Below are 27,495 nucleotides of genomic sequence, written 5' to 3'. Positions count from 1 at the left end.
TGTGAAAATTCTTAATTACGTTTCATTCAATATTGAGTAAATCGTTAAGAAAACTAATTGGTGATTGGAGTAATTGCATGGCTTTGATGTACTTGTTAACTTTTCGAAACCTTACTGAAAAACAATTATTGGACAATACTCTGTATATACAGTACATTATTTAATATTTTATTTTCATAGCTTTTCCCTTTGTATGCATATGCAATCATTCTTTTAATCTTCCCATTGTGTTTTCCTTGGTCGCCATGTTGGATGTACACACTAATATTTAAAGCGATCTTTATGAACTTACCTGCTTTCTATAAATCATTTTTAAGTTATAAAATACACTTATAATACAATATTATTTAATAATCAATGTTTAAATGTCACCAATATGTGCTAATATTAAAATTTCAAGTGTTATTCGGTGATTACAAGTGTTATTTGGCTAATAACGGTGTTATTCGGTGATTCGAGGTACCGTGTTATCGTAGGAAAAAAACCAAGGAGTCCAAACATCTGACACAAATTCCTAAACCTCACCTAAGTACATCCTCAAGTGTTTGTTTTTCTTAACTTTTGACTGGGACCAATAAATCATGTATCGGTCCAAGCTATGGAAAAGTTATTTTTTCATTTTTACAAGCATTATTAAATACTTTTTGGTACCAATGGTCTTGTTATAAGCTAAGCTACAAAAGAGAAAATTTTAAGGTAGATTAACTTTACTTATTAGAAATCGTGCAATAATATTGTGGAAGAAACAATTCCTAAGATTATTAAAGGGGGTGTTGTCCTTTCGAAGTCGAGAACTTAAACTAGTGACACAGCGGGCCAGGCAGGCTATTTGATTTTTAAACATGCTAAATATATTGTCATTCATACTTTCGTTCTACAAACAGTAATCTTTACAAACCGGCAAATCGATCGTCAACTGAAATCTTTTCTATTTGAATAATGCAGTAGCAGAAAAAATCTTAAGGTAACAGGGAACCTGTCAAGTCAATGTCAAATAAACTCTTGAAAGTGTAAAAAATTAAAGAAAACAGTTTCGTGCCCGTTTCTTTTTGCCACGATTTTGTCAGTCTTCCTTCGATTCATAATGAGTTTTGATTCCCTTTCGCCCCTTTTTTTTACAAACAACATTTTTAAATGTAATTTTTAAAAAATCATCCAGATCTGAGACTTCTATAACATATAGTAGTCTCAATCCAAATCAACGGAATAACAATCTCTTGGTCAACCCAAAATGAGCTAACGAGTTATCTCCTGTTACCAGAATTGTATATGTACAAAAGCAGTTTAAGCTTCTCTTAAATGATTAATTACCTCTAACTTCTGCAATTTTAAAATATATATTTTATATATTAAGTTATACGTTCTCTTCCCAGGATAAAGTAACTTTTCGAAATTCATACAAACTGTATCCTAGAAATAATATGTCCCCAGTCTCCTATTGCAGAACATGATTTTGGGTATAAGTTAAAGCATATCTTATATGGTCGAAGCAAAAAGGATCAACCACAAGTAAAACATACTTATGTTAAGGCCGTAAGGTTGCCTATAATTGCTTACATCCACTTTATTTGAACTTTGGTGGATAGTTGTCTCATTGGCAATCATCACGGCTGTCATTCGGTATATCGAGAAAACCGATTGAGATTGGATCGTGAAAGACCTGGTATAGGATCGTGAAGGAAATCTTATCGAGAGGACACATGCAAGGTCAATAAAAAATCTAAATTTAATGAGCTATATAATGACAAATTTCGGAAAAATAAAACTGTCTGTCAAAATGGTTCAACATTATGATCAGTATCTGAGAAAACTCAAAGTTCAAAAGTACACAGTTCTTACAACACTACAAAAGGCAAATTGCTCATCGACATTTCAATGACAAAAAAGTAAACAAACATGGTTTTTTGTCATATATTGAATGCATATACTACTTTTCTTTCAAAAATATCGTTCCATATTACTGTTTTAAATGGTTCTTTAAGTTATTTTGTTTTAGTTTAATCAGAATCTTTGAAAAAATGGGAATATTTGTAAAAGTTTGATATTTCGGATCGTGAAAGATCGGGTACCGCTTTTTGATGATCGTGAAAGATCTGTTGTCGCTCATTCGTTATTGTTAAATTCCACGAAAACGATCCAAACATTCTTTGAAGGGGTGACATGATAATTTATATTTGTAATTGGTATAACAAAAGATTGGATTTGCATGACTTATTCAGCTTCACTTTTGTTTGTGAATAGGGCTATGATGGTTCAATGCCATTGGATCTGATTATTTGATAATACCACACCGAGTAGTTGCCCTTTTAATAATATACCCGTCTACCCGTCCTGCATAAGTTTTATGTCGTATAAAAAGTTCAGATTGTTTCATCTAATTTCCATTTATTTTTATGCACAGTCATATTTATAAAACGAAGATCCTTATTGATTCAGTTTGTAAAAATTGAAAAATAAAACATTGTTTAGAAAAAAAAAAAGCAGGAAAACAACGGGCATATTCTTGACTTGGCACAGGCATTTTTCTTAGAAAATGGTGGGTTAAACAAGGTTTTCTAGCTAGCTAAAACGCCCACTTATATGACAGGTTTTTTTTTATGTTCCGTAATATTGCCAAATTGGGTGAGCAACCCAAACAGACATAATTGGTTATCGTTGCCATTACTAAGATCCATCAGCCAAAAACACCAAAGAAATACAACACAACTTAATTAAACGTTAAAACACAGTTACAATTAAATCAAACAAAGACGTCAACATAAAAGTTTTTGTTGTTGAGAATGCAGTCAGTATAGTCAAGTTTAATGACATATAATTTCCCTATAAAATACAAAATAAGTAAAATATAAATACAGCGGTACTAAACAAAATGAAAACAACACTATAATACCTCATGTGCCCGAATCGCATCTCTGGACTCACTCGCACAAGGAACACCAAAAGCAAAAAACCTGAAAGCTGGATGCACATATATCGAAACACGTCAAGAGTCATACGACCAAATGGAACATACTAGTACAAAAACAAATAAAGTTAGAACTGTAAAGTAGATAAAATTCTACACAGAGTCAGCAGCACATAGAATCTATAACTCAAGACCATCCTGTACTATTTGTGTAGTAGACACTGAGTATTTGTCTATTAGGTCTTGGTACTTTCCAATAAACTTTTTGAGAAAAAGGACGAGACATTCTTTCACAAAACCCTGGCTCATTATTTTTTTGCTCAGACACTAATGACGTTTTACAAATTATGAGAAGCAGCTGCAAGCTCCTGAATATCGTATAAATTGAAAAATGTATAATCCATACGCGAATGAAGTTGGTTAATTGCTGCTAAGATGAGGAAAATTTATAATTTCAAATTTGAAATCATCTCGTTCGTCATAGATTCAGGTATTGAGATGACTGCTGTAGTCAAATTCGGGGTATATAAGTCTAAATATGAGGCTTAGGACGATGTGGTGTCTGTAATATCTAGTTCAGGACTATTAATAGGACCCAATCAGAAAAGCTTGTATTGTTTATGGAAAAAACATCTTCAATATACCTGGATGTAAAATTAAATGACATAGCTTCTTTGATATAACCCTTACCAAAACAAAAACATACACATTAAGATATTTCCAGGGGAAGACCATCAGACCCCATCTCGCACCATACATTCTCGGGTGCATTTTCTACATAAGGAAATGCCTGCACCAAGTAAGGAATATGACAGTTGTTTTCCATTCGTTTGATGCGTTTGAGCTTTTGATTTTGTCATTTGATAAGGGACTTTCCATTTTGAATTTTCCTGGGAGTATTTTTGTTACTTAACTTTCTAGCATTATAAATACAAAGATATTTACTTAACGACAATTTGCGCTCTTGGAGGTCTTATCTTGGATTCATAGTTAGCATTGCCTCTTAAATGAAAACAGGCCTAGATATGGGTCTACATGTATACACGTATATATATTTCACAAAAAAAAAAGCATTAATTTACGTTCTTAGTAAGTGATTACACGCTTCAACCAACTACAAGTATATCAATTAGTAAAAGAAATGTTGTTTCCTGATCATTAAGCCTGGTCATGCCTTGCCTTTCACGATCAAAATAATGCGTTGCCTGATCTTTCACGATCAATTTTGATTAATAATCAACATAATTATACTTTTTTTCAAAAATAATATGATTTATTTCAAGTAATAACATACTTTTATTTACTAGACTATCTGACACACTAAAGATTTAGATAAAATATATAAAGATATATTGGAATGTGACCATTATAGATACAAAACGTGATTTTTTTCTAATGATTCTCGTTTGATCGTGTCTCGCCTTTTGTGTTTTCTTAAAAAGTACTTCATTTTTAAAGCAGTGCACAGTATTATTAAGGAAGTTGAACTATTTTGAAATGCATAATTTTTTTTCTGATTTGTTCCACCTTTTGAAAACACAGCAGATTTTTCACACATTTTGAAGTAGAATTACACTTAATTGCATTCACGGTCCAATCGCAATGCTTGACCACCGTTAGTTAGTCTTTCACGATCATTTTTCTCGATATACCGAATGACACCCGTGATCATACCTCATCTACTTATTTTTATATTACTCGGGTACAACAATGACATGCATGAATGATCAACTGTGTCCGTTTAATTCTTTTTTATATTTACATGTAAAGCTACCTAGCGGATCAGTCATGGTGTCAGAAACAGTACCAAAGGAAAAGGTAGCTAGACACGGCTGACCTGTCTCAATCTAATTAAATCCGAGATCTATATTTTAATTAGATTGGACCTGTCTATATGATTGGTTGTCGCCGGGTTGCCCTCTAGATGCATTTTTGTTATATTTGGTCGCTAGGTTGCTGTATCATTCAAGAATACATAACATCTTCTTTATTCATATGAGTAATGCCATTATATTGGTTCATTATAATCGAAAATCGACGAGTATTATGATCCTAACAAATAAAAACTTTCCAAAGTTTTGTAGACATTAGTCTGCCGATTTGATCATTGACATTTTTGAGTTGTGTCTTATACATTTGGGTCAAGGCTCCACACTTATTGCATTTAACTCGGCAAAACTGCCATGAGACCCTGTCAATAATATTTAGATATGGGCTAATAATATATATAAAAAAAGAAACAAGATGCATTTTCAAATATGAAAATCTAAGGTAACATTTTTTTTTCTGTTTGTGTAAGGCATTGACCCATAAAAAGAGTGACAAGATGCCAAGGGCCATGAAAAAAAACAGACTACAACTGGTCCATGACAAAAATAACCCAAGAAAACAAGATAAAAAAAAAACAATATTCCACTGAACAATAAAAAGAAACTAAAATAATGAGTAACACAAACAATACTAGGACCGCAGGTGAACTCGTGTACTCCGGATGGGTAAGTAGAGAGACAGCCAGTATTTGCTCCAGATGGGTAAGTAGAGAGGCAGACAGTTCAGTTCCGGATTGGTAAGTAGAGAGGCAGCCAATTCCTGTTCCGGATGGATAAGTAGAGAGACAGCCAGTTCCTGCTCCTGATGGGTAAGTAGAGAGACAGCCAGTTCATGTTCCGGATGGGTAAGTAGAGAGACAGCCAGTTCATGTTCCGGATGGGTAAGTAGAGAGGCAGCCAGTTCCTGTTCCGGATGGGTAAGTAGAGAGACAGCCAGTTCATGTTCCGGATGGGTAAGTAGAGAGACAGCCAGTTCCTGTTCCGGATGGGTAAGTAGAGAGACAGCTAGTTCCTGCTCCAACAGTGCCGTGCCACTCTTGTTAAATACGGAATGAGGCATATCCAGTGATTATGTATCTTACAATAGCGGATTGATAAATGTCTCTAAAAACCATCTAGTATATATATATACTAGTATATAAATTATCTAACCATAAATCTTGATCGAATGTTTAATATTTGTATATTTCGAAGGCCGATACTGAATATCATACGGAGGGAACCAGCCTAATTATAATACAGTCTATTTAAAAGCCCAAGAGATTTCAATCATCCTTGCTATAGAGATCCTTGAATTCAGGACAAGAAATAACTAAAAGAGAATTTCGAAAGATTTGGTAGAGTGCATTTTCAGGGTCTAAATAATGGTTTTTATCATACCTCTTAATTTATGTTAAGATTTATTTGTCACTGTTCTATATTCTGTAAATCCAAGCAAATATTTTGAACATATTGAGGTGTTTTTTTTTAACATTCTAATTTGTAACGAAACTAAAAGACTGATTACGGTACGTAAGTACATCTTTTTAAAAGCTAAACAGTCAAAGTCAGGAAAACGTTTAAGATAAATCAGGAACGATAAGCCCATACAAATTATCCAGTTTGCAGCTTGCAAAGTAGTTTTCGTTTTATCAAATGGTCCTCTTATATTGCATGATAACAATGCATAAATACAATATGAGTTAAAATTTTGTACATAATTTTCAGATTTCAAACAGAAAATTGCAGGTCAAGAAGCAATTTAACAAAAAGTTACAGGTTAAATTTAGTCCCCTCTATTGAATATCTTCAGGTTCATCAGAAGGAATTGAAAAATATGGCCGTGTTTACACCACAAAATATACCATGAATACAGACAAACCTGTGCATCTAGTAAAGTTTTAAGGCATGACAGGAACTAGATAATTACATTTCAAATGCATTTTATGTGTCAGAAAAATTATGTATATAACTTGCTTTGATTTTGAGATTCCCTTTTTTTTTGTTTCCACAGGAGTGCCAAAATAAACACACTCCTGAATTCCATTTGATACGGTTCACTCAATTACACTGTTAAAGTTTATATCGCTTATTGTTGTGCAGGTATCTATTGTCCATCTATTTTCCATGTCAATTTAAACAACTCGCTTATATTATTACATAGAGGAACACCTCAAATATTTTTTCAAACTTAGTTTATTTTGGCACCTTCTGTGGGAACGGATTCAACGGGAAAAAAAAGAATCTCAAAATCCATAAAAGTTTATAATTTTCTGAAATATAAAATGCATTTAAAATGTAATTATCTAGTTCCTGCCATGCCTTAAAACTTTACCAGGTGCACAGGTTTGTCTGTACTCAGAACAAAATTTGTGATGTAGATCCGGCCATATTTTCCAAAAATTTATGATGAACCCTCAATCAACCAAATTACCTCACTTCTGTGTTAGATAATTTAGCAGATACTTTTTTACACAATTCAATACACATCTCAACACTCTGTAATTCTTGACATCAAGAGATATAAAGAAATGATTCGATTTAATTATATATCTATTACTTTTGAATTACACTACATTCATGAATTAAAATATTCTGTAAATTACATTTCACAGAGGAACGATAAGGGCTTCATATTAAAGATGTATATTTTTCAAAGAAAAGACAAAAAATAAAATGTGTTTATTTAAAAAATGCAAGAAGAATTTGTTTTACTTGTAAAATTGATTAGTACCAAAATAATCTGTAATTAATTCATAAATTATGTTACACATTATTGATGAATTGCTTGAAACAATAGAAATTGCAAAAAAAGTTAACTTGAGCAGACTGCTTGTGTTTACTCCCATTATATTTTGATTTTTTAACTGTGTAAGGTATTTTTATTTATTTGTATACAAGAAGAGTATTTTTTACAAGAAAATCTGAAATTAAATATGAAAAAAAAACTTTGAAAATTCATCTTTTTGTTTATTATGTCCATATCAAAATCATTAATGGCAAATGTTCAGAAAAAAGATAAGCATATCAGCATGATCAGTGCACTTCAAAAATAAAAATGTTGAAAACAAATTCCTAAATTTCCTTTTCCATCTTTGGACTATTTAATAAATTTATTATGGTAAGATTATGAAACTGAAAATTTCCCTTTGCCACTTTTACAGCAATTTATCTTCATTGTCATATACTTTTTTCATTTACCAAATTCAGTAAGCAATCCTTAAGAGTTAGGAAAATAGTATACCTATGTTTGAACTTTGAACATGTAATGTCCTAAAAAAAACAGCATTTACCGAAAATCTTGAGGCAAAGTATAAGTTTCAAGTCTCTCTCTCTATTGGCTTATGGTTTACTATTAAAGGAACTAAAATGATAAAAACTTTTTTTGAGGAATCTTTATGTGGTTATTTCATCTGTTTCAAATACATGTAATATAAACTTAAAACTTGAGAACATGACTTTATGAAATTTTAAATTGTAGTTTTTAAAGAACTTGTAATTCAAATTTAGTGGTCTGACATTGGCACACATTTAGCTTGTTTAATCTATTGATAAAAAAAGCTTATCTTTCTAAATATCTGATGTAATGCAACTACAATGTATATGCAATAGTGCTATATCAAAGTTTCTTTGTCAACTACATACCCTACCTCAATGGAAGACTCAATATTTGATTGAAATTATGCACCAACTCTTCCAATCTTTCTACCAGTTATTTAAATCACTTTGATTTTCCTCTTAATCCGATATACTTTTCTTTTTATTTATAATATATTCATACACACAATTTCATATATAATAGATATAAACATATTAATATCCAAATCTTTCAAGTTGAGGTTAATAACAAAAACTTTTCAGAGATCTTAAGAGTTTTTGTTATACATTAATATATATATACATTATTGTTTGATGATAATGCACTATGTGTGTTGGCCTCAAGCATACAAGATCAGATGGTTGCTGCCTGAATGACCTAAATTTATTCCTCCCATCTGCTTTTATTAATAAGCATACACATATTAATTATGTTAAAATAAACACAACTCCAAACAATATAAAAAAAATCATAAATAATGTGGCCAAATTAATTTTTGCAGGTTGAAATGGGTGTTGCATGGTACATGACGAGGTAATAAGATGTTCATAACAGCAGGATATTTGTATTTATATGCAGTCCACTGGTTACGTCGGACACGTAAACATACACTGTATAGAAAGACAATCACTGACATTTTCCAACGAGGTTCAGTATTAGCCCATAAATATGGCACTTTTGACACGCTCACTGATCAACTGCTGAAAGATGTGTCTTATATTCAGCGTGTCAATCACATTCGTGATTCCAGGATTATTCTATCAGAAATAACTCCAAAGGTAAGGTCAGCATTGGTCACTTTATAAAAACATGACAGCGCTTACATTCACTATTAATCTCTTCCCTAAATCTAGTGTAATTAGATCCTTACAAGCATCTTATGAGGGTTTGTCTCTTTGACAACCCTAAGTAACAGTTATAAATCACTGAGGTGAAATATTCTATATATAAGTAAAACTATATTATCAAAAAATATTTTAAAAAGTTGAATTTTCTTTATCAGCTTTCGATAAATGTCCAGTATTAAATGCTAACATTTTTAAACTGAATTAAATTCGTTTATAAAAATGAAATTTTAAGAGAACTTGTATATAGGAATAAGGTGATTTGGTATGAATGATGGCCAACTTTTCACAGGAGACCAAAGTACGTGGATGTAAACAAATAAATGTTACTGTACAGCCTTCAACAATGAGAATAAACCCATATTGTAAAAGAAGCTTTCAACATGTTAAAAGATAGCGGCATGACATCGGTCTGATTTATGCTAAAAACAATAAACATAAACAAATGTAACAGACAGCAACCAACCACAATCACCGATTACAGGCTCCTGACTTGGGACAGGCACATAAAGAATGTGGCAGGATTAAAATGGTAGTGAGGGCTCAGTTTAAGTTTTGTTCTTATTACTTCTAGTAGTTACCGTAGTAGGAAAAGAAGTTCTAGAAAATAAATTCATTTTTCAGTTACTATGGTTACCAATGAAGGCTTATCAATAATCATGTTAATATTCCACCATTTCTATGTGTTTACACAACACTAATATTCCACCATTTCTATGTGTTTACACAACACTAATATTCCACCATTTCTATGTGTTTACACAACACTAATATTCCACCATTTCTATGTGTTTACACAACACTATATATAACTATAAGTAGACCTTAGAATGTCAAATATACACAAGTTCTTGTAAAAGACAAATCTTCTATACTTAATTTAATATAACCTACATTTAGTGCCTCAGTGTTTGGTTATCTATGATATTAGTACTTCATTGATATTTCACCACTGTATTCCTGAAATATAATATAAGAACATAGATCTAATATTACTTATTATACCCTGCTTTAAAAAAGTGGGGGTATACTGTTTTACCTCTGTCTGTCTATCCATCCATCCGTCTGTCCATTCATTGGTCCGTCCATCCCATGAATATTTTTTGTCACATCTTTCTCAGGAACTACACTACAAGGATTTCTGAAATTTGGCGTCAGGGTTTATATGAGTCAGCTATACCGTGTGATGCATTTTCAGATTCATCACTCAACAACTTCCTGTTTACTGAACACTTACATCATTTTACACATGACATCCAAATTGAAAATTTTTCGTCACATTTTTCTCAGGAACTACATTACAATGATTTATGAAATTTGGTTTCAAGGTTTATATGAGTCAGCTATACCGTGTGATGCATTTTCAGATTCATCACTCAACAACTTCCTGTTTACTGAACACTTCCATATTTTTACACTATTAAAATGATCCAGTTGTGGCGGGGGTATCATCAGTGAGCAGTAGCTCGCAGTTTCACTTGTTTTAAATTACCATGGTCTATATGTTAGGCTTGAGTAATTGTTAGAGCTCCAAATTCAAGATTTTCTTGTTTTTTTCTGGGACTGGTCATCTATATCACTTTTTCTAATTTTTTTTTAAATGATGGAACCCCTTGTGTGGTTTGTACAATTAGGGCCATACCACTTTTTTGCTATGGTTATAGAAATTACTATGATTACATGAAAACAATGCCACTTGTTACATCAGTGTAATTTGAGTACATAGGAAAATTTCGATGATATCTTGATACCTGTATTATATCTAGAAAAAAACATTTAGAGGAAGCCTTTTGAAAGTTTGTTTTATTCCTGCAGGTAAAAATAAACTTGAACGAATGGACTACATACTTTGCCTTAGAACCCCATCAGTATGATACAACATCAGAAGATGTGTGGGTATTAGTTGAGTCTATCAGACCTGAAAGTGCTCAAGAATATGTGGAGGAAGAAGCCAAATACCAGACCACTAATGTAAGAAAAAGAGGGCCAGTTGTATAGAAACAGCTTGGTTATTTTCTAGAAAAATATTTTTTTTTGGAGCAAGAAAATTTATTTGTGGGAAATAAAAGCTAGTAAACATTGTGTATTATTTTAAATATGCATATTTTTTTTTATATTTAGAATATGATTGCTTTGTCAACAGGGAATAGAAATTCACAATGGGTAAATATTATAGATTTGGAAAGTTTTTGTGTGGAAGTAAAATTTCAAGAATTGAATAATTGTACATGTATCTTGAATCTCCTGCTTGAATTAAGTTTTCTGATTAGATTGTATTTTATAGAAGTACTTATGATAGACTATTGATATTTATTGAATTAAGTTTCTGATTAGATTGTATTTTATAGAAGTACTCATGATATTTATTGTGTTGTTGCATTATTATTCCTACATTATAGCTTCCAGCAAAATATGAGACTGCTACCTTTTTTTGTGCTTAATTGCATGCAGACTTTTTGAATTGTTTATAAGCATAAGCATTCTTTCATTCCAGTTTCAAGTTTTAGGCTGTTACCATTAGTCATACTTCAGTAACGTTTGAATTTTTTACCATTTTTCAATTTTTGTCTCGCCTGCTTAAATTAGTTTCATAGGTAAAACTTGTGATAGATCAATGATATTTTGTATAAAGTTGCATTACTTACAGTACATATCAGTAACTTTTTAGAGGCCCTGCCTGGTAGATCATGGTCCAGTGACAAGGAATTGATTAGCAATTTTCAATGTTAGGTTTTCTGCTTAAGTCAGTTTGATAGGAACTACATGTGATAGATCAATGATATGTTCTGTAGAGTTGCATTACTATCAGTACATATCAGTTTGACAACTATTTTGAGGCCTTGTCCCCTAGGTCATGGTCCAGTGACTTTGAATTAATTAGCAATTTTCAATGTTAAGTTTTCTGCTTGAGTCAGTTTGATAGGAACTACTTAAGATTGACAATGATATGTTCTGTAAAATTGCATTACTACCAGTACATCTTAGTTTGACAATCATTTCAAGGCCCTGCCCTCTATTTCATGGTCAAGCGTCTTTGAATTAAGTAGCAATGGTGCTGTCCATCAGATTGATTTTTTTAGAATTTTCTGCCGACAGGCAAGACATATCTCTGTGTCAACAGTTTATTTTTTTATTTAATAGTCATTTTTTTTTTTGGGGTCTTTGCAAGAAACCATTAATATTTTGAATTTAATTTTTAAATCTTAAAATTGGATTAGGTACTATCCGGTACCAGGTATATCATTTACAAGAATATTGTGATGCCAATGATTCTAGGTTGATAGATAGTTAGGTATATATTTGAAGAACAAACATAATCAAGTTTCTGCAAACATAGAAACCAGAACCTACGTCTAACCATGAACTTTTTTACAATGAAACATTCATTAATTTGTATATTGTCATTCTTTGACAAACCTTTAGCATGCATTGTATGTTATTATAAGTTGGTACACTATATACATCTACCTAGAAAACTTTACTAAATGTATAGCTTTTTTCCATATAATTTTAGATGTTGGACCTAGGCAGGCCAATAGCTTGGAAGACAGGACCTCCTTTTGGTATAATAATGAAGTGTTCTCAAGAGAATTTTGTAGCCATGTGTGTGGCCTTCTCAGACTATGCCTTGTCCACAGATGAAGAGCTTATTGTACAGAAAGTACTCAGTATGTATAATTTGTACTGATTTATGTATTTAATGGTATACAAATTAAATAAATTAAAGTAAAATTGTTGCCCAAAGACCCCATATTCCTTTATTTTCTTTTCAAATAAAATCTCTAATATAATTTTGGTAAAATATCTTTAAATTTCAATTTATTTCTTATGTAGTTTGACATCATTTTCTCCGATAGCTTTCATATGGAAAATCTATAGGCATCCTTTTCCCATCAAAAATTCTTATTCTATAAATATCTGTTTCTCAAAAATAAATAAAAGTATATATAGTAAGATCCTATATCCTTATTTTTACATAATTTTGATGTGTTAGACACTGAAAAAGATACCTTTGATGTAAATGATTAGGCCAATTAAAGTTATATGTATGGTTCTGGTTCCATTGTTGAAAAAAAAGCAATTTTCTGAGTTTTTATATTTTTTTATATATAATTTACCAATAACACATTGTGACTTTAACAGAGCTTTAATTTTTTCCATATTGACACCACTCATGAAAAGTTAAATCCCAACATTTAGCACTAAATACTATTGAATGTAAAATACTGTAAATTCAGAAATTATTGCAAATTTTGAAGAATGAACAAAAATGTGAGATAAATTATTGTGATTATAGGAAAAGCTGCATAACAATACATGTATCAGATAAATGAATGTGAGTTTTTATTGCCATACTGACCCAGACCCATTATTTGCATTACCGGTAATAAAAACCTCACAATAATTTCTAAATTTACAGTATATGATTGGTAAGATAGATAAAATCGTTTAGAAATGCAGTTCATTCAGATACTGTTATTTAATAACAAAAATTCTAATTTTGTTAATGCTGAAAGTATTGATAAATATATCGTATTTTCAACATAAAAAAAAATTCATTAAAAATCATAAATATTCAGGTATAGATGTAGAAGGCCATGCCAGCAACTTGGTACAGAAAACTGATGAGGAATCTAGTATGATGAATAATTTTGATGAGACTACAGAAGTTGGAAGGTGTTCAAATGAATCAATGGCATCATCGAGAAGTGTTGGTAACATAGAAGAAGTATTAGATGGTGCTGACAATGACGAAATCGACTCTATGACAACAAACGAAGATGATATGCAAAGGATGATGGGAGAGAGTGGTTATGGTGAAGCATTAAGTGAAATGATTCCTATGCCAGCTGTTTTTATTCCTCCCGACCAAAGTCATACATCAAAACCTCCAAATGTTTTAGTTTATGCAGGAAAGAAAGACTCTGCCAGAAAATTTCAAAATATTAAATCAGTATTTGAACAATGTATAAATACAAACTGCTACATCTTGTATCATTTGAAACATGACCAGGTGTCCTCCATTCCATGGGCAGATAACTGCGCATTACTAGTTGTATCATGTGACAATTTGTATGACAGGGTAGATGATGCTTTTCTCCAGTTTATTGAGCAGGGTGGTAAAGTGATAAGCTTTGGCAGTTCTCTAGATTCTGATTTCGTACCTAGAAGAGAACTTCGTACTCATCCGGATATTTCTGTCGTAGATTATGAGAAATGGAAGAAAGTTACACTATTATGTGGTCGTTACTGCTATCTGCCACAGGAGTCTGTTAAAGATTTGATGTGTATTCAGTCCCTATGTCAAGATAAAGATGGACAAGCTATGATTGTTGACATTAAACCAAAAGCTGAAGGTCAAGGAAGAGCAATTCTGTCACAGGTTTGTTCTAGTTTTACAGTTTATCTCAAAGATGATTTATAAGAATCTTAACTGCTAAGCCTTCTTACATTTGTGTTTATTATTAATGGAAAAGAAATGATATGGTATAGTTTTTAATGAGACATCACTACACAATTAGAAAAAAAACAAAAGAAAATGAAAAAAGCTTTTTTTGATGTCCATCATCTCAAAGTCATAAGGCAAAAGCTCATTGCTCACTGCAAGTTCAAAACGAACCCCAGCAACAGTTAGAGTGGAATTCTCAGCTAGATGTTGATGTTGCTATATCTGTGCATTGAACACAGCTGCAGGGTAACATCAATAAAATATATAAAAGTGTATGAATAGGGCAAATAGCTTGGATAACCATATCAGATTATTCCACTGTACATATTATTACTTCATTGTATATAAAAATTTCTGTTCAAAATTTTAAAATTCAATTGATTTTATTATAGATTTCTTTATTTATAATGAATTGATGAATTCAAATTTTTGTTAGAATCATTTCATGTACATATGATTACAATTGTTTTGGTGAACTCCCAGGCTTGTTTATTGGATATTCATATTTACCTTTTATATTATTGGGATACTTAACATTTATATTTCTTATATTTTGGATGTGGGATCATTTGGGATATTTCTTTTTTAAGGATATAAACACTTGAATTATTTTGGAGAAATGGAATACTTTTGATATTTAGTGTGATATGAGATAACAGGTAGACCCTACTATGGTATGTGTCAGAAATAGCATATATACATTACAACACATTTTAATAGTAAATAACAATATAAAAAATAAAGATAAATAAACATCTTTTATAGTCACCAAGCAATTTTATGCTATTTCAGTAAAATTTATACTAATGATGGTATTTTTAGGTTTTACTAGACCAAGATCCGACTGATATAGCAGCCACTGTAGAGATGTTTAACATCCTGAAGGATTCTAATTCAGTCAGATTAGAGATGTTAACATCCCTACTGAAACGAATGGGATATAATTGTGATAGAGACCAGACACCTATATTTACACCAGCCTACCTCTTATCTAAAACCAAGGTAAATTTCGCATCAGCTTATCTGCTAGTAAACTATGGTAACTCATTCGCTATCCTACCTCTTAGCTTAAACTAACTTACATCTCACATCAGCCTATCTGCTAGCTAAAATAAGGTAAATCTCTCAACATCCTACCTCTTAGCTAAACTGAGGTCCATCTCACAGCAGCCTACCTTATAGCTAAACTTAGATCCATCTCACAGCAGCCTACCTCATAGCTAAACCAATATAAATCTTTCACCATCATACCTCATTGCTAAAACTAATGTCCATCTCACAGTAGCCTACCTCATAGCTAAACTAAGGTCCATCTCACTGCAGCCGACCTCATAGCTAAACTAAGGTAAATCTATCACCAACTTAACTCCTAGTAAAACTAAGGTCCATATCACAGCAGCCTACCTCCTAGCTAAACTAAGGTAAATCTTTCACCATCCTACGTCCTAACTTAACTAAAGGTTATTATTTCACCATCCTACCACTGAGCATAAACTATAGTACATCTCACAGCAGCTTAGGTCCAAGCTAATCTAAGCAAAATATTTTACCATCCTACCTCCTAGCTAAACTAAGGTAAATCTTTCACCATCCTACCTCTAAGCTAAAAGTAAGGTACATCTCACAGCAGCTTACCTCCAAGCTAAGTTAAGGATAAATATTCATCAACCTGCCTTCAAGCTTAAAATTCCAGTAAGTGTTATACCATCTTATTGTCTAGGTAAAATTTTAATAGGTAAATATTACCTTTCTTGCTTCTTGCTAAAACTGAAATCACTCACCAGCTTTATTCTTAGAACAACCCAAAGTAAATTCCACACAAGCCTGATTCAAACCTAAATCTAAGGAAAAACTTACTTCAACAAATATTTTCTAGATAAAACTACTTCATATCACACACTTCTTGGCAAAAACAAAGTTAAATATTACACAAGAATATCTTTTGGCTTCAACTGGTGTTAATCTAACACCTGCTTGTTTCTCCGCTAAAAGTAATGTAATTCTTGTACTAGCCTATTTTAATGCCCCACCTATGTTTTTCGGTCTGTTTGTTCGTCCGTCCGTTCGTCCATCTGTCTGTCCAGCTTCAAGTTAAAGTTTTTGTTCAAGGTAGTTTTTGATGAAGTTGAAGTCCAATCAACTTGAAACTTAGTACACATGTTTCCTATGATATGATCTTTCTAATTTTAATGCCAAATTAGAGTTTTGACCACAATTTCACAGTCCACTGAACATAGAAAATGATAGTGCCCGCTTCAGGTTAAAGTTTTTGGTCGCTTCAGGTTAAAGTTTTTGGTCAAGTTAGTTTTTGATGAAGTTGAAGTCCAATCAACTTGAGACTTAGTACACATGTTTCCTATGATATGATCTTTCTAATTTTAATGCCAAATTAGAGTTTTGACCCCAATTTCACGGTCCACTGAACATAGAAAATGATAGTGCGAGTGGGGCATCCGTGTACTATGGACACATTCTTGTTAACTTAAATATTACATTAGCCTTCATTCAAGCTGACACTGAAGCAATCTCATACCAGCATCCCTCCTAGCTTTAACTTTGAACTTAAATTTATAAAAAATACAAGACCTAGAAATCTCTGACACCTAAGATTTAGATCAGATGTCATTGACAATGCTCATTACAGGGTTAAATAGAAGTAATCAGATTGTGTCTAAGATTTCTCGTCTTGTACTCTTGGTAGTATTTGATTCTTTTTTATGCCCCACCTAGGGGCATTATGTTTTTCGGTCTGTGCATCCATTTGTCTGTCTGTCCCGCTTCAGGTTAAAGTTTTTGGTCAAGGTAGTTTTTGATGAAGTTGAAGTCCAATCAACTTGAAACATAGTACACATGTTCCCTATGATATGATCTTTCTAATTTTAATGCCAAATTAGAGTTTTGACCCCAATTTCACGGTCCACTGAATATAGAAAATGATAGTGCGAGTGGGGTGTCCTGCTTCAGGGTAAAGTTTTTGGTCAAGGTAGTTTTTGATGAAGTTGAAGTCCAATCAACTTGAAACATAGTACACATGTTCCCTATGATATGATCATGCTCATTAAGAACTTCGTATGCTTTTGTTTACTCTATATACAAAATGTATTTGATGTTTTGTTTTATTTCATCTACCACACATCTACTCATTTTACTATTCTTACTTTAAAATTTGGTAAATTTTCCATCATATCTTTTCATTGAAATATACTCAATCTCACATCAATCTTTAAGCTAAAATTGTATAAATGTTCACACTAGAATGCTTAGTAATTAGAAATAACAATATTCCTGCATATTACACATGTACCTCTTTTAAGGCTATGAGAACAAAAACCAAAGAACCTAATAGAATAACCAAAACTACAAAATTTGTAAAATCGTCAACATCTTGGAAAAAGAAAAAAATGTTTTGGAAAATGAACAAAAATATTTCCCTTTTTGTTATGTAGGATCTTAAGTCTTCCCTCATGTCAAGTATTGAGAAGCGTCTGACTGAAGGAAAACTTAAATCTGCCAGTTTGACCTTGAAATTCATCTCATCAGGAGAGGTTGTTATGGCAACAAAGGATTTACTTCCTGTTGTTTCCAGTGACTCAGGGAAAATTCCATTCAATGAGGCTTTGTACTGGAAGAATTTGTCGACAAAAAGATTGGGAAACACTATGTTCTATACAGATGTTATACATTCTACAATGCCTGTGTTAGAAAGGTATCTTTTTTTCTTAGATTTTAATGTCGTCTGCAAGATGTGTGGTGTACATAAAGATAGAGATATTAATTGCTATTCAGGTATCACTGTAATCACCATTACCAGAAGTTGTTTTATTCTAATTCACAGAATGGGAGGTATACAGCAATCATCTTGTCCGTCCATTTGTCTGTCAATGTTCTCTCCAGGGCCTGATATCACCAAAGTACCATAGAATTTATTATGAATGTGGTGCTATTATTTTAGTGAAACAGTGCTATTTCAAATCCCAAAGCACCAAAAAACATATTACTGGGCTTCTATGTTGAGAAAGATTTGATATTTGGTCTGGAACAATATAATGTTAAGCTAGTGATTTCAGATACAAGAGAGTAGTCACTTCCTGTTTGAAGAATCACTTTGAATTTTTTATGCAACTGAACATCGATCATTTTTGTCAATTTCCTATATAGAGTGGGGGTTAATTTGCATGACATTGTCTGCAACATGTTGTTAAGATTTCTTATTAGTTCAGTTTTGTAAGAAGCACAATTGATTAAAAAAAATGAGGCCCTTGCTTTTTTAGTTATTTTTCATTTAATTACTGATTAGATCCTTTAATATAGGAGTACCTGCGATATTCAATGGACATTTGATATTTCTACTAATGTATCTCTTTTCAATCAAAATAGACACAATGATTTCTGGTGAAATTTCACAATTCAGTCAGTCAGGGGTAATACTTATACAAGTGTTTTTTTTAATTACTGATACAAGTAACTGAAATTTTTTTAAAGGAAACTGGATTCTTTTACCAGAAATACAAACATACTATGTCACAAACTTTTTTCAGTATCCATGTACATTGGTCTCTTGTGGATAGTTGCCTCATTGGAAATCATTCCACATCACCTTATTTATATATATATGGATATTTGTCTTTATATTGTACAATCTTTGCACCAGGTGATCACCATTTTGAATTTCTATATTTGCTAGAAAGTCATACCACTGTGCTTTTAAGAGTTTTTTCTCGAGTCGTTTATTTATATCTTTTTTCACAGTACAACAATAATATTCTATTCACATTGTGCCACTGGACGTTAAGCAACCAACAATCAATCAATCTATTCACATTGTTCAGTTCTTTATTTAAATGGTGGCAGTTATCTTTCTTTGGATAAGATTGTGTATGCATCAGTAAAATAGGGGAGGGGAATGAGTTTATTAATTTCAGTAAATGTGATTGTATCTTTGAATGAGCTTTCATGTCAGTTTGAAATTGAATGATTTTGTCTTCTAAAAGTTTGAAAATTTAAATCCTTATATAGCCAGACACAACGGCAATAACAAAAATAAAATTGCCTGCTTTAAATTATATAGGCTATATTGGAATAGCCATAGTACATTGGGTAGAATTGTTATGATGTTCAATTTCATGCAGTGAAATTAAGATGTGAGGTAAACTTCAATGCAACAGCAACCCACCAATTCAAAACTAAAACTGCAATACTTTACAGAGAAATTTATTCTGTCAATTGTAATTGATTTATTTTATTTAAATGATATATCTCCCTTCACAACTCAAACTGGGGAAAAAAGGGGGAGGGATAATTGCAATAAAATCAAAATGGCAATCATAGAGTAAAAGTAATTAATGATTATGTATGGTTGATTTCAGCTTACAGTTTTCCTGTGGAGACAACATAGGTCTGATAGCTATTTCAAATGTCCAGACAAATGGCAAAGGTAATATTGGTTTTCTGTATAGTAAATCTTTTGAGTACAACAACATTCAAAATTTCTCAAGGACATGTACAACCCAAACTTCACACAATTTCAAATACAGTTATCTGATGTATGGTGTTTAATAAAAATATTTTATAGGAAAAATATTAGTGAAGGGGACTGGGCAGATCCAGGGTTTGAGGAAAAGTGTTGCATAACTGTCTTTAATAATGAAATTAAAAGCAGGGCGAAACCAAGATGAGATTTGTTGACAATTTTATGCCATAAAAGAATATTTTTTCAAATCAAGGGGTTGGGGGGAGGTGGTGTACAAAAATTGCATTTGAACATTACTGTCTTTGATCTCAGGTTAATCTCTTACCTCTAATTTTGATAATCAATAGGTCATCCACTTTTCATGATTATGTACATGAAAAATGATTGGTCTGTATCAAGTTGATAACTAAGTTATTGATCTTGACCTCAGATTCACTTTGAAGTTTGATTTTCAACTTTGTAAATGAATAGGGTTATTTTTTTAAAGACCAAGTTCGACTTTGGGTGGCGTCACTTTTACAGTTCTCTAGTTATGCCCCTTTTATAACATTATAACATTATATGCAAGCGTGGGCATCATCTGTGTCCCATGGACACATTCTCCATTTTTTTAAAATTTTCATTTAGAGTTCAACATGCAAAATTTCACCAAATCTTATCTGCAGCAAATGTGGGAGAATGTCAAAGTTTAAAAGAGAACACTCTTCTGCCAGCAGCAACATCAGTAACTAATTGGATAAAGGTCAATGATTCTAAAGGTGTAAAAGCTAAATTTTCTACGAAGATTGCTTATGGTCTGAAGTTTTCTTGTGGTGTATTGTAGTTGACTTTGATCTCATTTTCATGGTTCAATGACTTACTCATATCAGTGTTTTAAAAGGTCACTCTTTCATTCATTATAGGTTATATCTATTTGATCTATATAATGACCATCAGTTGTACATTTCATATAACATTTGTCACCTACCTAGATTTGACTTTATTTCATAATTCAGTGATCGATGTTAAATTTCCATGCTTGTCATAGTTTTTGTCTCGCCTTCCACTAAAGTCGCAGTATGCGAGACATAGTATTACTATCCGGCGGCGGTTGTGGCGGTGGCGTAAACTATTTGTATAAAGCTTTATATTTCAGAAGCTAGAAGACCTGGATGCTTCATACCTTGTATGCATATACCTTGTGTTACGAAGTTTCCGTCTGTCATATGCCCATTGTCCTTGACCTCATTTTCATGGTTCAGTGACTGCTTGAAAAAAAATTACAGCTTTTTTGTCAGTGAACTTCTCACTTATTATGAGTAATAGGATAACTATATTTCGTATATGGGTTCCTTGCAACGTCTACTTGTCTGTCAGACAGGGTTAACCTGACCTCAACCTCAATTCATGGATCAGTGATCAAGGTTAAAATTAAGTGATTAGGTCCGTTTCTCAGATACTACAAACAGCAGATCAACTATATGTGGTGTATGGAATGATTGTAAGGGGTACATGTCAGACTGGCAGGTTTCATCTGACCTTGACCTCATTTTCATGGTTCATTGGTCATTGTTAATTTTTTGTGTTTTGGTCTGTTTTTCAAGTACTGTAAGCAATAGGTCAACTATATTTGGTCTATGGAATGATTATAAGGTGTAAATGTCTGTCTAGCTGGTGTCATCTGACCTTGACCTCATTTTAATGGTTCATTGGTCAATGTTAAGTTTTTGTGTTTTGGTCTGTTTTTCAAATACTAATAGCAATAGGTCAACTATAATTGGTGTATGGAATGATTGTAAGGTGTACACATCTGTCTAGCCAGTATCATCTGACCTTGACCTCATTTCCGTGGTTCATTGGTTAACATTAAGTTGATGTGTTTTGGTCTGTTTTTCAATGACCATAAGCAATGGGTCAACTTTATTCGGTGTATGGGATAATTGTTAGGTGTACATGTCTGTGTGACAGTTTTTATCTGACCTTGACCTCATTGTCATGGATCTTTAAAAATGTTAAGTTTATGTGATACTTGTAGTAAAACCTTTATCTTTAAGACTTTCAACATGAAATCAATGGTCAGTAAAACAGGCGAGACATTTCAGCATGTGCACTCTTGTTTCATGCTTAGATCAGTTTCTACTTTGATATGAATAACAGGTTAACTAGTTTTGGTTTTGAGAATGGTTTTAAGGTGAACATGCTTGTCTGACAAGGTTACCCGACCTTGATCACATTTTCATAGGTTTTCTTAATGTTTAATGTTTAGTTTTCTGAATACATGTAGTAGCAAGGCCTTTTTCTCAAATTCTGTCAATTTAATTTCTGTTTTAATCAATTAAGCAGACAAGACATAAGAGTGTGCACTTTTTCAACTTTATGTAAAGATGCATCCAGTTAAGAATTACAGGACTGTACCAAAAATAGGTATATAAATCTTCAATGTATGATTTTATTTTGTTTAATCTTGGATGTTAAGTTTATACTTAAAACTGTTGATATTTGTACCTTTTTTCTTTAGGAAGAGGAGATAATTTTTGGTTGAGTCCTGCTGGATGTGCTATGTTTACTATTACTTTTAAATCTGTTGATTTCTTTTTTCTTCAGGAAAGGGAGATAATTTTTGGTTGAGTCCTGCTGGCTGTGCTATGTTTACTATTTCTTTTATTTCTGTTGATTTCTGTTATCTTTAGGAAGGGGAGATAATGTTTGGTTGAGTCCTGCTGGATATGCTGTGTTTACCATTACCTTTAATTCTGTTGATTTCTTTCCTCTTCAGGAAAGGGGATATAATTTTTGTTTAGGTTCTGCTGGTTGTGCATTGTTTACTATTATCTAATTCTGGTGATTTCTTTTATTTTTCGGAAGGGGAGATAATTTTTGTTTAGGTCCTGCTGGTTGTGTATTATTTGCTATTATCTAATTCTGGTGATTTCTTTTATTTTTCGGAAGGGGAGATAATTTTTGTTTAGGTCCTGCTGGCAGTGTATTATTTACTATTATCTAATTCTGGTGATTTCTTTTATTTTTCAGAAGGGGAGATAATTTTTGTTTAGGTCCTGCTGGTTGTGTATTGTTTACAATTTCCTTTAAATCTGTTGATTCCTTCTATCTTTAGGAAGGGGAGATAATTTTTGGTTGAGTCCTGCTGGATGTGCTATGTTTACAATCCACGTGTGCCTTCCATTAGGGAGCCATTTAGGAAAGGCAGCATCCTACTTGCAACACCTGACATCCCTGGCTGTGGTGGAGGGAATCAGAACACTGCCAGACTATCAGGTAAGAAAGACATAATGTTTCATAATTAAATCATCATATTTCTGTCTAGTGGGAGAGAACCAGTTCACTGTCAGATTATCAGGTAAGATAGACTGGATCCTTCCAATGACATCTGAGATGCCTGGTTGTGTAAAGGGAAACCAGAACACTACTTAGCCATTAAATAAGTGAAACAACATCACTAAGTCAGCATATGACATCACTGTCTGTGTTATTTTGGACAGTTAGGAAGCTACTGGGCCTTTTTGCTATTTAAGAAGATTCTGTCAGTCAGCATTTGGCATCCCTTCTGTTAAGGGGGAAAATAGGACACTACTAGGAAGCAGCACATGTCCTTGAGCATCTGAAATCCTTGTCTCTATTTTGGGAACCAGACAACTTTCAAGTATGCTACCAGGAAAGGACTTGGGATCATAACTTACCTGGATTCAAATTAATAAATAAATAAAAGTGACCAGGCTTGTATTTTATAAAACCTTTTGAGAAACATAGACTTAATTCCTTAAAAGTAAAATGAAAGTTCAAATATCCCAAAAGGATGATTATACCCCAGCTCCCAAAGGAGGAGGGAGGTGTAAAAAGCCAAGATTTCAATATCTAAACTAGTTTCTATTTAATGGCAATAACAGTACCATACCTTACACTTATTTTAAGCTATCATACAACAATACTGGTATCTTTCCAACAAGAATAATTGTATCATAACTTGCATTAAGACTTGGATATCCTATGGCAATACTGGTATTTTTATCCTATAGGAATAACTGTGCCATATTTTACACCAAGATTAAGATATCTCTTAGACATGCTAGTACATTTTGTATTTATCCTATATCAATAATTGTATCATACTTGTAGTTTCAGAATAATTATAAATGTTGTTATTTGTGGAATTCCAAGTTAATGAATCTGTTATATAGAAAGTATATTGTCTTACTTTGTAAATAACTTATTGTACATACATCCCTGTATAGGAGGTAAGGGGTTATATAAGTATCACATTGTCCAGCTATATGTCTGTCCCGTGTCCTATGTTCCTTTTTCATTTATGGAAATTATTTCATAGTTTCTGCTTTGGTAAAAGTACTATGAGTACCATGAGTCAATGGTGAGTCACACATTGACTCAATGGCACAAAAGGTCAAGGTCATTTGACGGATGGTGTTGCAGACATATTTTTTTGTTCTGCATACTAGGATCTGAGTTATACTTTACACAGTTGTTGCCCAAATAAGGTCATATCTTGAAGGTTAAAATCACATACGGTAAATACAATGTATATATATATATATATTTGGCAATCGCCAATGGCAGTCAGCAGGGTTTAAGAACATCCGTTGTTCGACCTGATAGTCAAATGCGTTTTGTTAAAATATACTTTTTCACTTTTTAGGTCTTTTTGAAAATGTTGTTTGTGCTGTATTTAGACCCCTCTACCAAGAAATTTGTTTTGCATGCACACGTATAAAAATTGCGGTTTTTATCCAACGCAATCATAGGTTTGAACGTTGTTTTCAATTTAGACTTGTTTATATATATACTGTCTTACACATATCTTGGTAATGAACTTTTAGGTCCAAGAGGTCCAAGAGGTACTTCTAAGTTGGGTTTATATTCCAGGTGTCACACCTTCCATATGATAAAAGCATGCTCATAGTCAGCGACGCTATCAAAATGGCTGATAATAAATTATTTTCAACTGGCTTGTAATGGTCTATGACTGCTCTAGCCACAAGGTTTTTTCGCAAGTGATGATGCACATTATGGCTTCTACTTGCTGTGACAAGGTAGATATATTACCAGTAACATCTCAAACTCCTCACATCGCTGTTGCCACCAGGGTATAAACCCATCTTATCACAATTTAAATTATAACCCAAAGGTTTGTCATGACCTTGACCATAGCTCAAATTTGTATTTAGAAATTTGTATTGTGGAAGACATGTCGTCAGATTAACATAACACATTATGATATACCAAAGTGTGAATAAAACAGTGAACCTTTTACATTGATTTGCTGTTTCCTTTTGAATGAAAAAGACTAGTGTTGGAATTCCATGACAAATCTGCCATACCGTTTTATTTCCTTAGAAATATACTTGGGTTTTTAGAAAATTCTACATGCAAGAATGAAAGAATGCTTACATAACTAAACAGTTTGGTATGGATTAATAATCTTACTGTGGATTGACTGTAACATTCGTACTGCAAGTACATTAATACTTAAAAGTACTTAAATCATATCATTTTTATTATGGTACAAATATATTAAATCATTCATAACCAGAAAATTTAATGTCCTTCAAAAGAAATAATGTTGATTTAAACTTTCCAATAAAATATCCATAGATATACTATAATGGAAAATTAACAACATTCATAAAGTTGACTTATTACTCCTGGAGATAATCACAAGAGTTAGTTTAACTATTTTTGATATCATAACCCATATCTGAATATTTTCAATAAAATATCTGTATAGCATTTCTTCTTTGGGGAATATTGATAACGCAAGAGTCATCCATTACCATATTTGCAACATATGCAGTTTATTCTAGTGAAGAATGATTAGTTGCTCCTCTGATAGTACTTGTCATGGGTTGTCTGACGTAGATGATACATATTTAATAGTCTTGATTACCAGATGGCACCATTTTAAATTGGATTTATGACAAGTAAGATATCTGTACTACATTGACCTGTCTGGTAGCATCCCTCAGTAATCCTAGTACAATATGTTTAATATATATCATTTCCATTACCAGAAATACTCTTTTACTATACTCTGATTTCTCATGTATTTTAAACATTTTATGGGCTAACTGGATCCCTGCATCTTTGAACTGATAAAGTAATTGTGACAGCTTGACATTTTTCAAACACCCATCTTTATTCTTATGTACATAATCCGACCCTGCCTAAAGAAATATATTAATTTTATCATTTAAAAACAGTTATAGAAGCAGTCATATGGAATTTATCCCCATTAAAATATTTGTCCCTTAGCTCAAAGTACTGACGTAGATTTTATGCCCAACAAACGCACAAATGACGTCAAATAATGTCACCTAAAACCAAACACATTGACGGAAAGATAACGATTGGAATCAAGCATATTAACCTAAATATGCTTTTAAGTGTTCAATGATTGTTGGTTTGTCAATCTGGTTTAAAATTTGTATCCAATGCTGATGAAGGAATTTTACTTTTCAGAGGTCATCTATCTTTTTATAAAGATTAGAAGATATAATATGATTGCCAATAAGACAACTATCCACAATATTCCAAATGGCCTTATGTTTGTACTATCTACTTTCTACAACTCCTGTTTGAGAGAAGACTAAGATACTAAGTTGTAAAACTTGTGTCTGATCCATTTGTTATTTAAACAAGATATGGATAAAACCCCCGTCCCTCTGCTCTGCCATATATAGATATAAGAAGATGTGGTATGAGTGCCAATGAGACAACTCTCCATCCAAGTCACAATGCATGAATATAGTTCTACATACTTTAGATTTGACAAACAGTGATGCTGAAGTACAACTTGAAATTGTTGCGCTGTCTGTTAGACAAAAATGATGCCCCTACCTGACCATAAGAAATTATAAATTTAACACTGTGTATGATGATCTATCTTTTACTTTTTATTCTAAATAAAATTGAGAATGGAAATGGGGAATGTGTCAAAGAGACAACGACCCGACCATAGAGCAGACAACAGCCGAAGGCCACCAATGGGTCTTCAATGCATCGAGAAACTCCCGCACCCGGAGGCGTCCTTCAGCTGGCCCCTAAACAAATATGTATACTAGTTCAGTGATAATGGATGTCATCCTAAACTCCAAATTATACACAGGAAACTAAAATTAAAAATGATACAAGACTAACAAAGGCCAGACTTGCAGGACTGAATGACCAGCCAAAAGGTTTCAACTTTCCAGTTTTAGTAGTCACCAAGTTCAACTTTCTATTTCCAGTATTGATTACGTATTTAACAACACTAAAAAATCTTATTATGCATTAGGGACATTAAACTATAGTAGTACAAACCATGTTTTCAATTATATAGCAAGTGAGAAGGAAATGAAGTGCAACTACCCGTTTTTGTGAATATCTATCACTCCACTTTCTGACATTTAGTTAAAAAAAATATGACTAAGTC

General features: G+C 32.5%; 2 protein-coding genes across 3 annotated transcripts in view; one reads left to right on the top strand and one right to left on the bottom strand.

Moving 5' to 3' along the window:
- Nucleotides 1–950, bottom strand: part of LOC127734664 (xaa-Pro aminopeptidase 1-like) — a 29,890-nt gene extending 28,940 nt beyond the window's left edge. Inside the window, exon 1 of one of the 2 annotated variants that reach the window (XM_052244656.1) lies at nucleotides 899–950. The gene's annotated coding sequence lies outside the window, so the exon portion shown is untranslated. Of the gene's footprint in view, nucleotides 1–867 lie in introns of both variants that reach the window. The other variant, XM_052244655.1, reaches the window with a different exon arrangement.
- Nucleotides 951–6,307: 5,357 nt separating this feature from the next.
- The window catches only part of LOC127734662 (biotin--protein ligase-like), a 60,222-nt gene continuing 39,034 nt past the window's right edge, over nucleotides 6,308–27,495 (top strand). The window contains exons 1-9 of the mRNA XM_052244653.1: nucleotides 6,308–6,350; nucleotides 8,814–9,090; nucleotides 10,972–11,127; nucleotides 12,671–12,824; nucleotides 13,737–14,539; nucleotides 15,428–15,607; nucleotides 18,052–18,311; nucleotides 19,972–20,039; nucleotides 23,170–23,330. Coding sequence (XP_052100613.1) covers nucleotides 8,854–9,090; nucleotides 10,972–11,127; nucleotides 12,671–12,824; nucleotides 13,737–14,539; nucleotides 15,428–15,607; nucleotides 18,052–18,311; nucleotides 19,972–20,039; nucleotides 23,170–23,330 — 2,019 coding nt within the window. The 5' untranslated portion in view covers nucleotides 6,308–6,350; nucleotides 8,814–8,853. The remainder of the gene's footprint in view (nucleotides 6,351–8,813; nucleotides 9,091–10,971; nucleotides 11,128–12,670; nucleotides 12,825–13,736; nucleotides 14,540–15,427; nucleotides 15,608–18,051; nucleotides 18,312–19,971; nucleotides 20,040–23,169; nucleotides 23,331–27,495) is intronic.

Source organism: Mytilus californianus, unplaced genomic scaffold (genome assembly GCF_021869535.1).
Source record: "Mytilus californianus isolate M0D057914Y unplaced genomic scaffold, xbMytCali1.0.p SCAF_3, whole genome shotgun sequence".
Classification (NCBI taxonomy): domain Eukaryota; kingdom Metazoa; phylum Mollusca; class Bivalvia; order Mytilida; family Mytilidae; genus Mytilus; species Mytilus californianus.
This window is presented reverse-complemented; position numbering and strand designations above follow the sequence as displayed.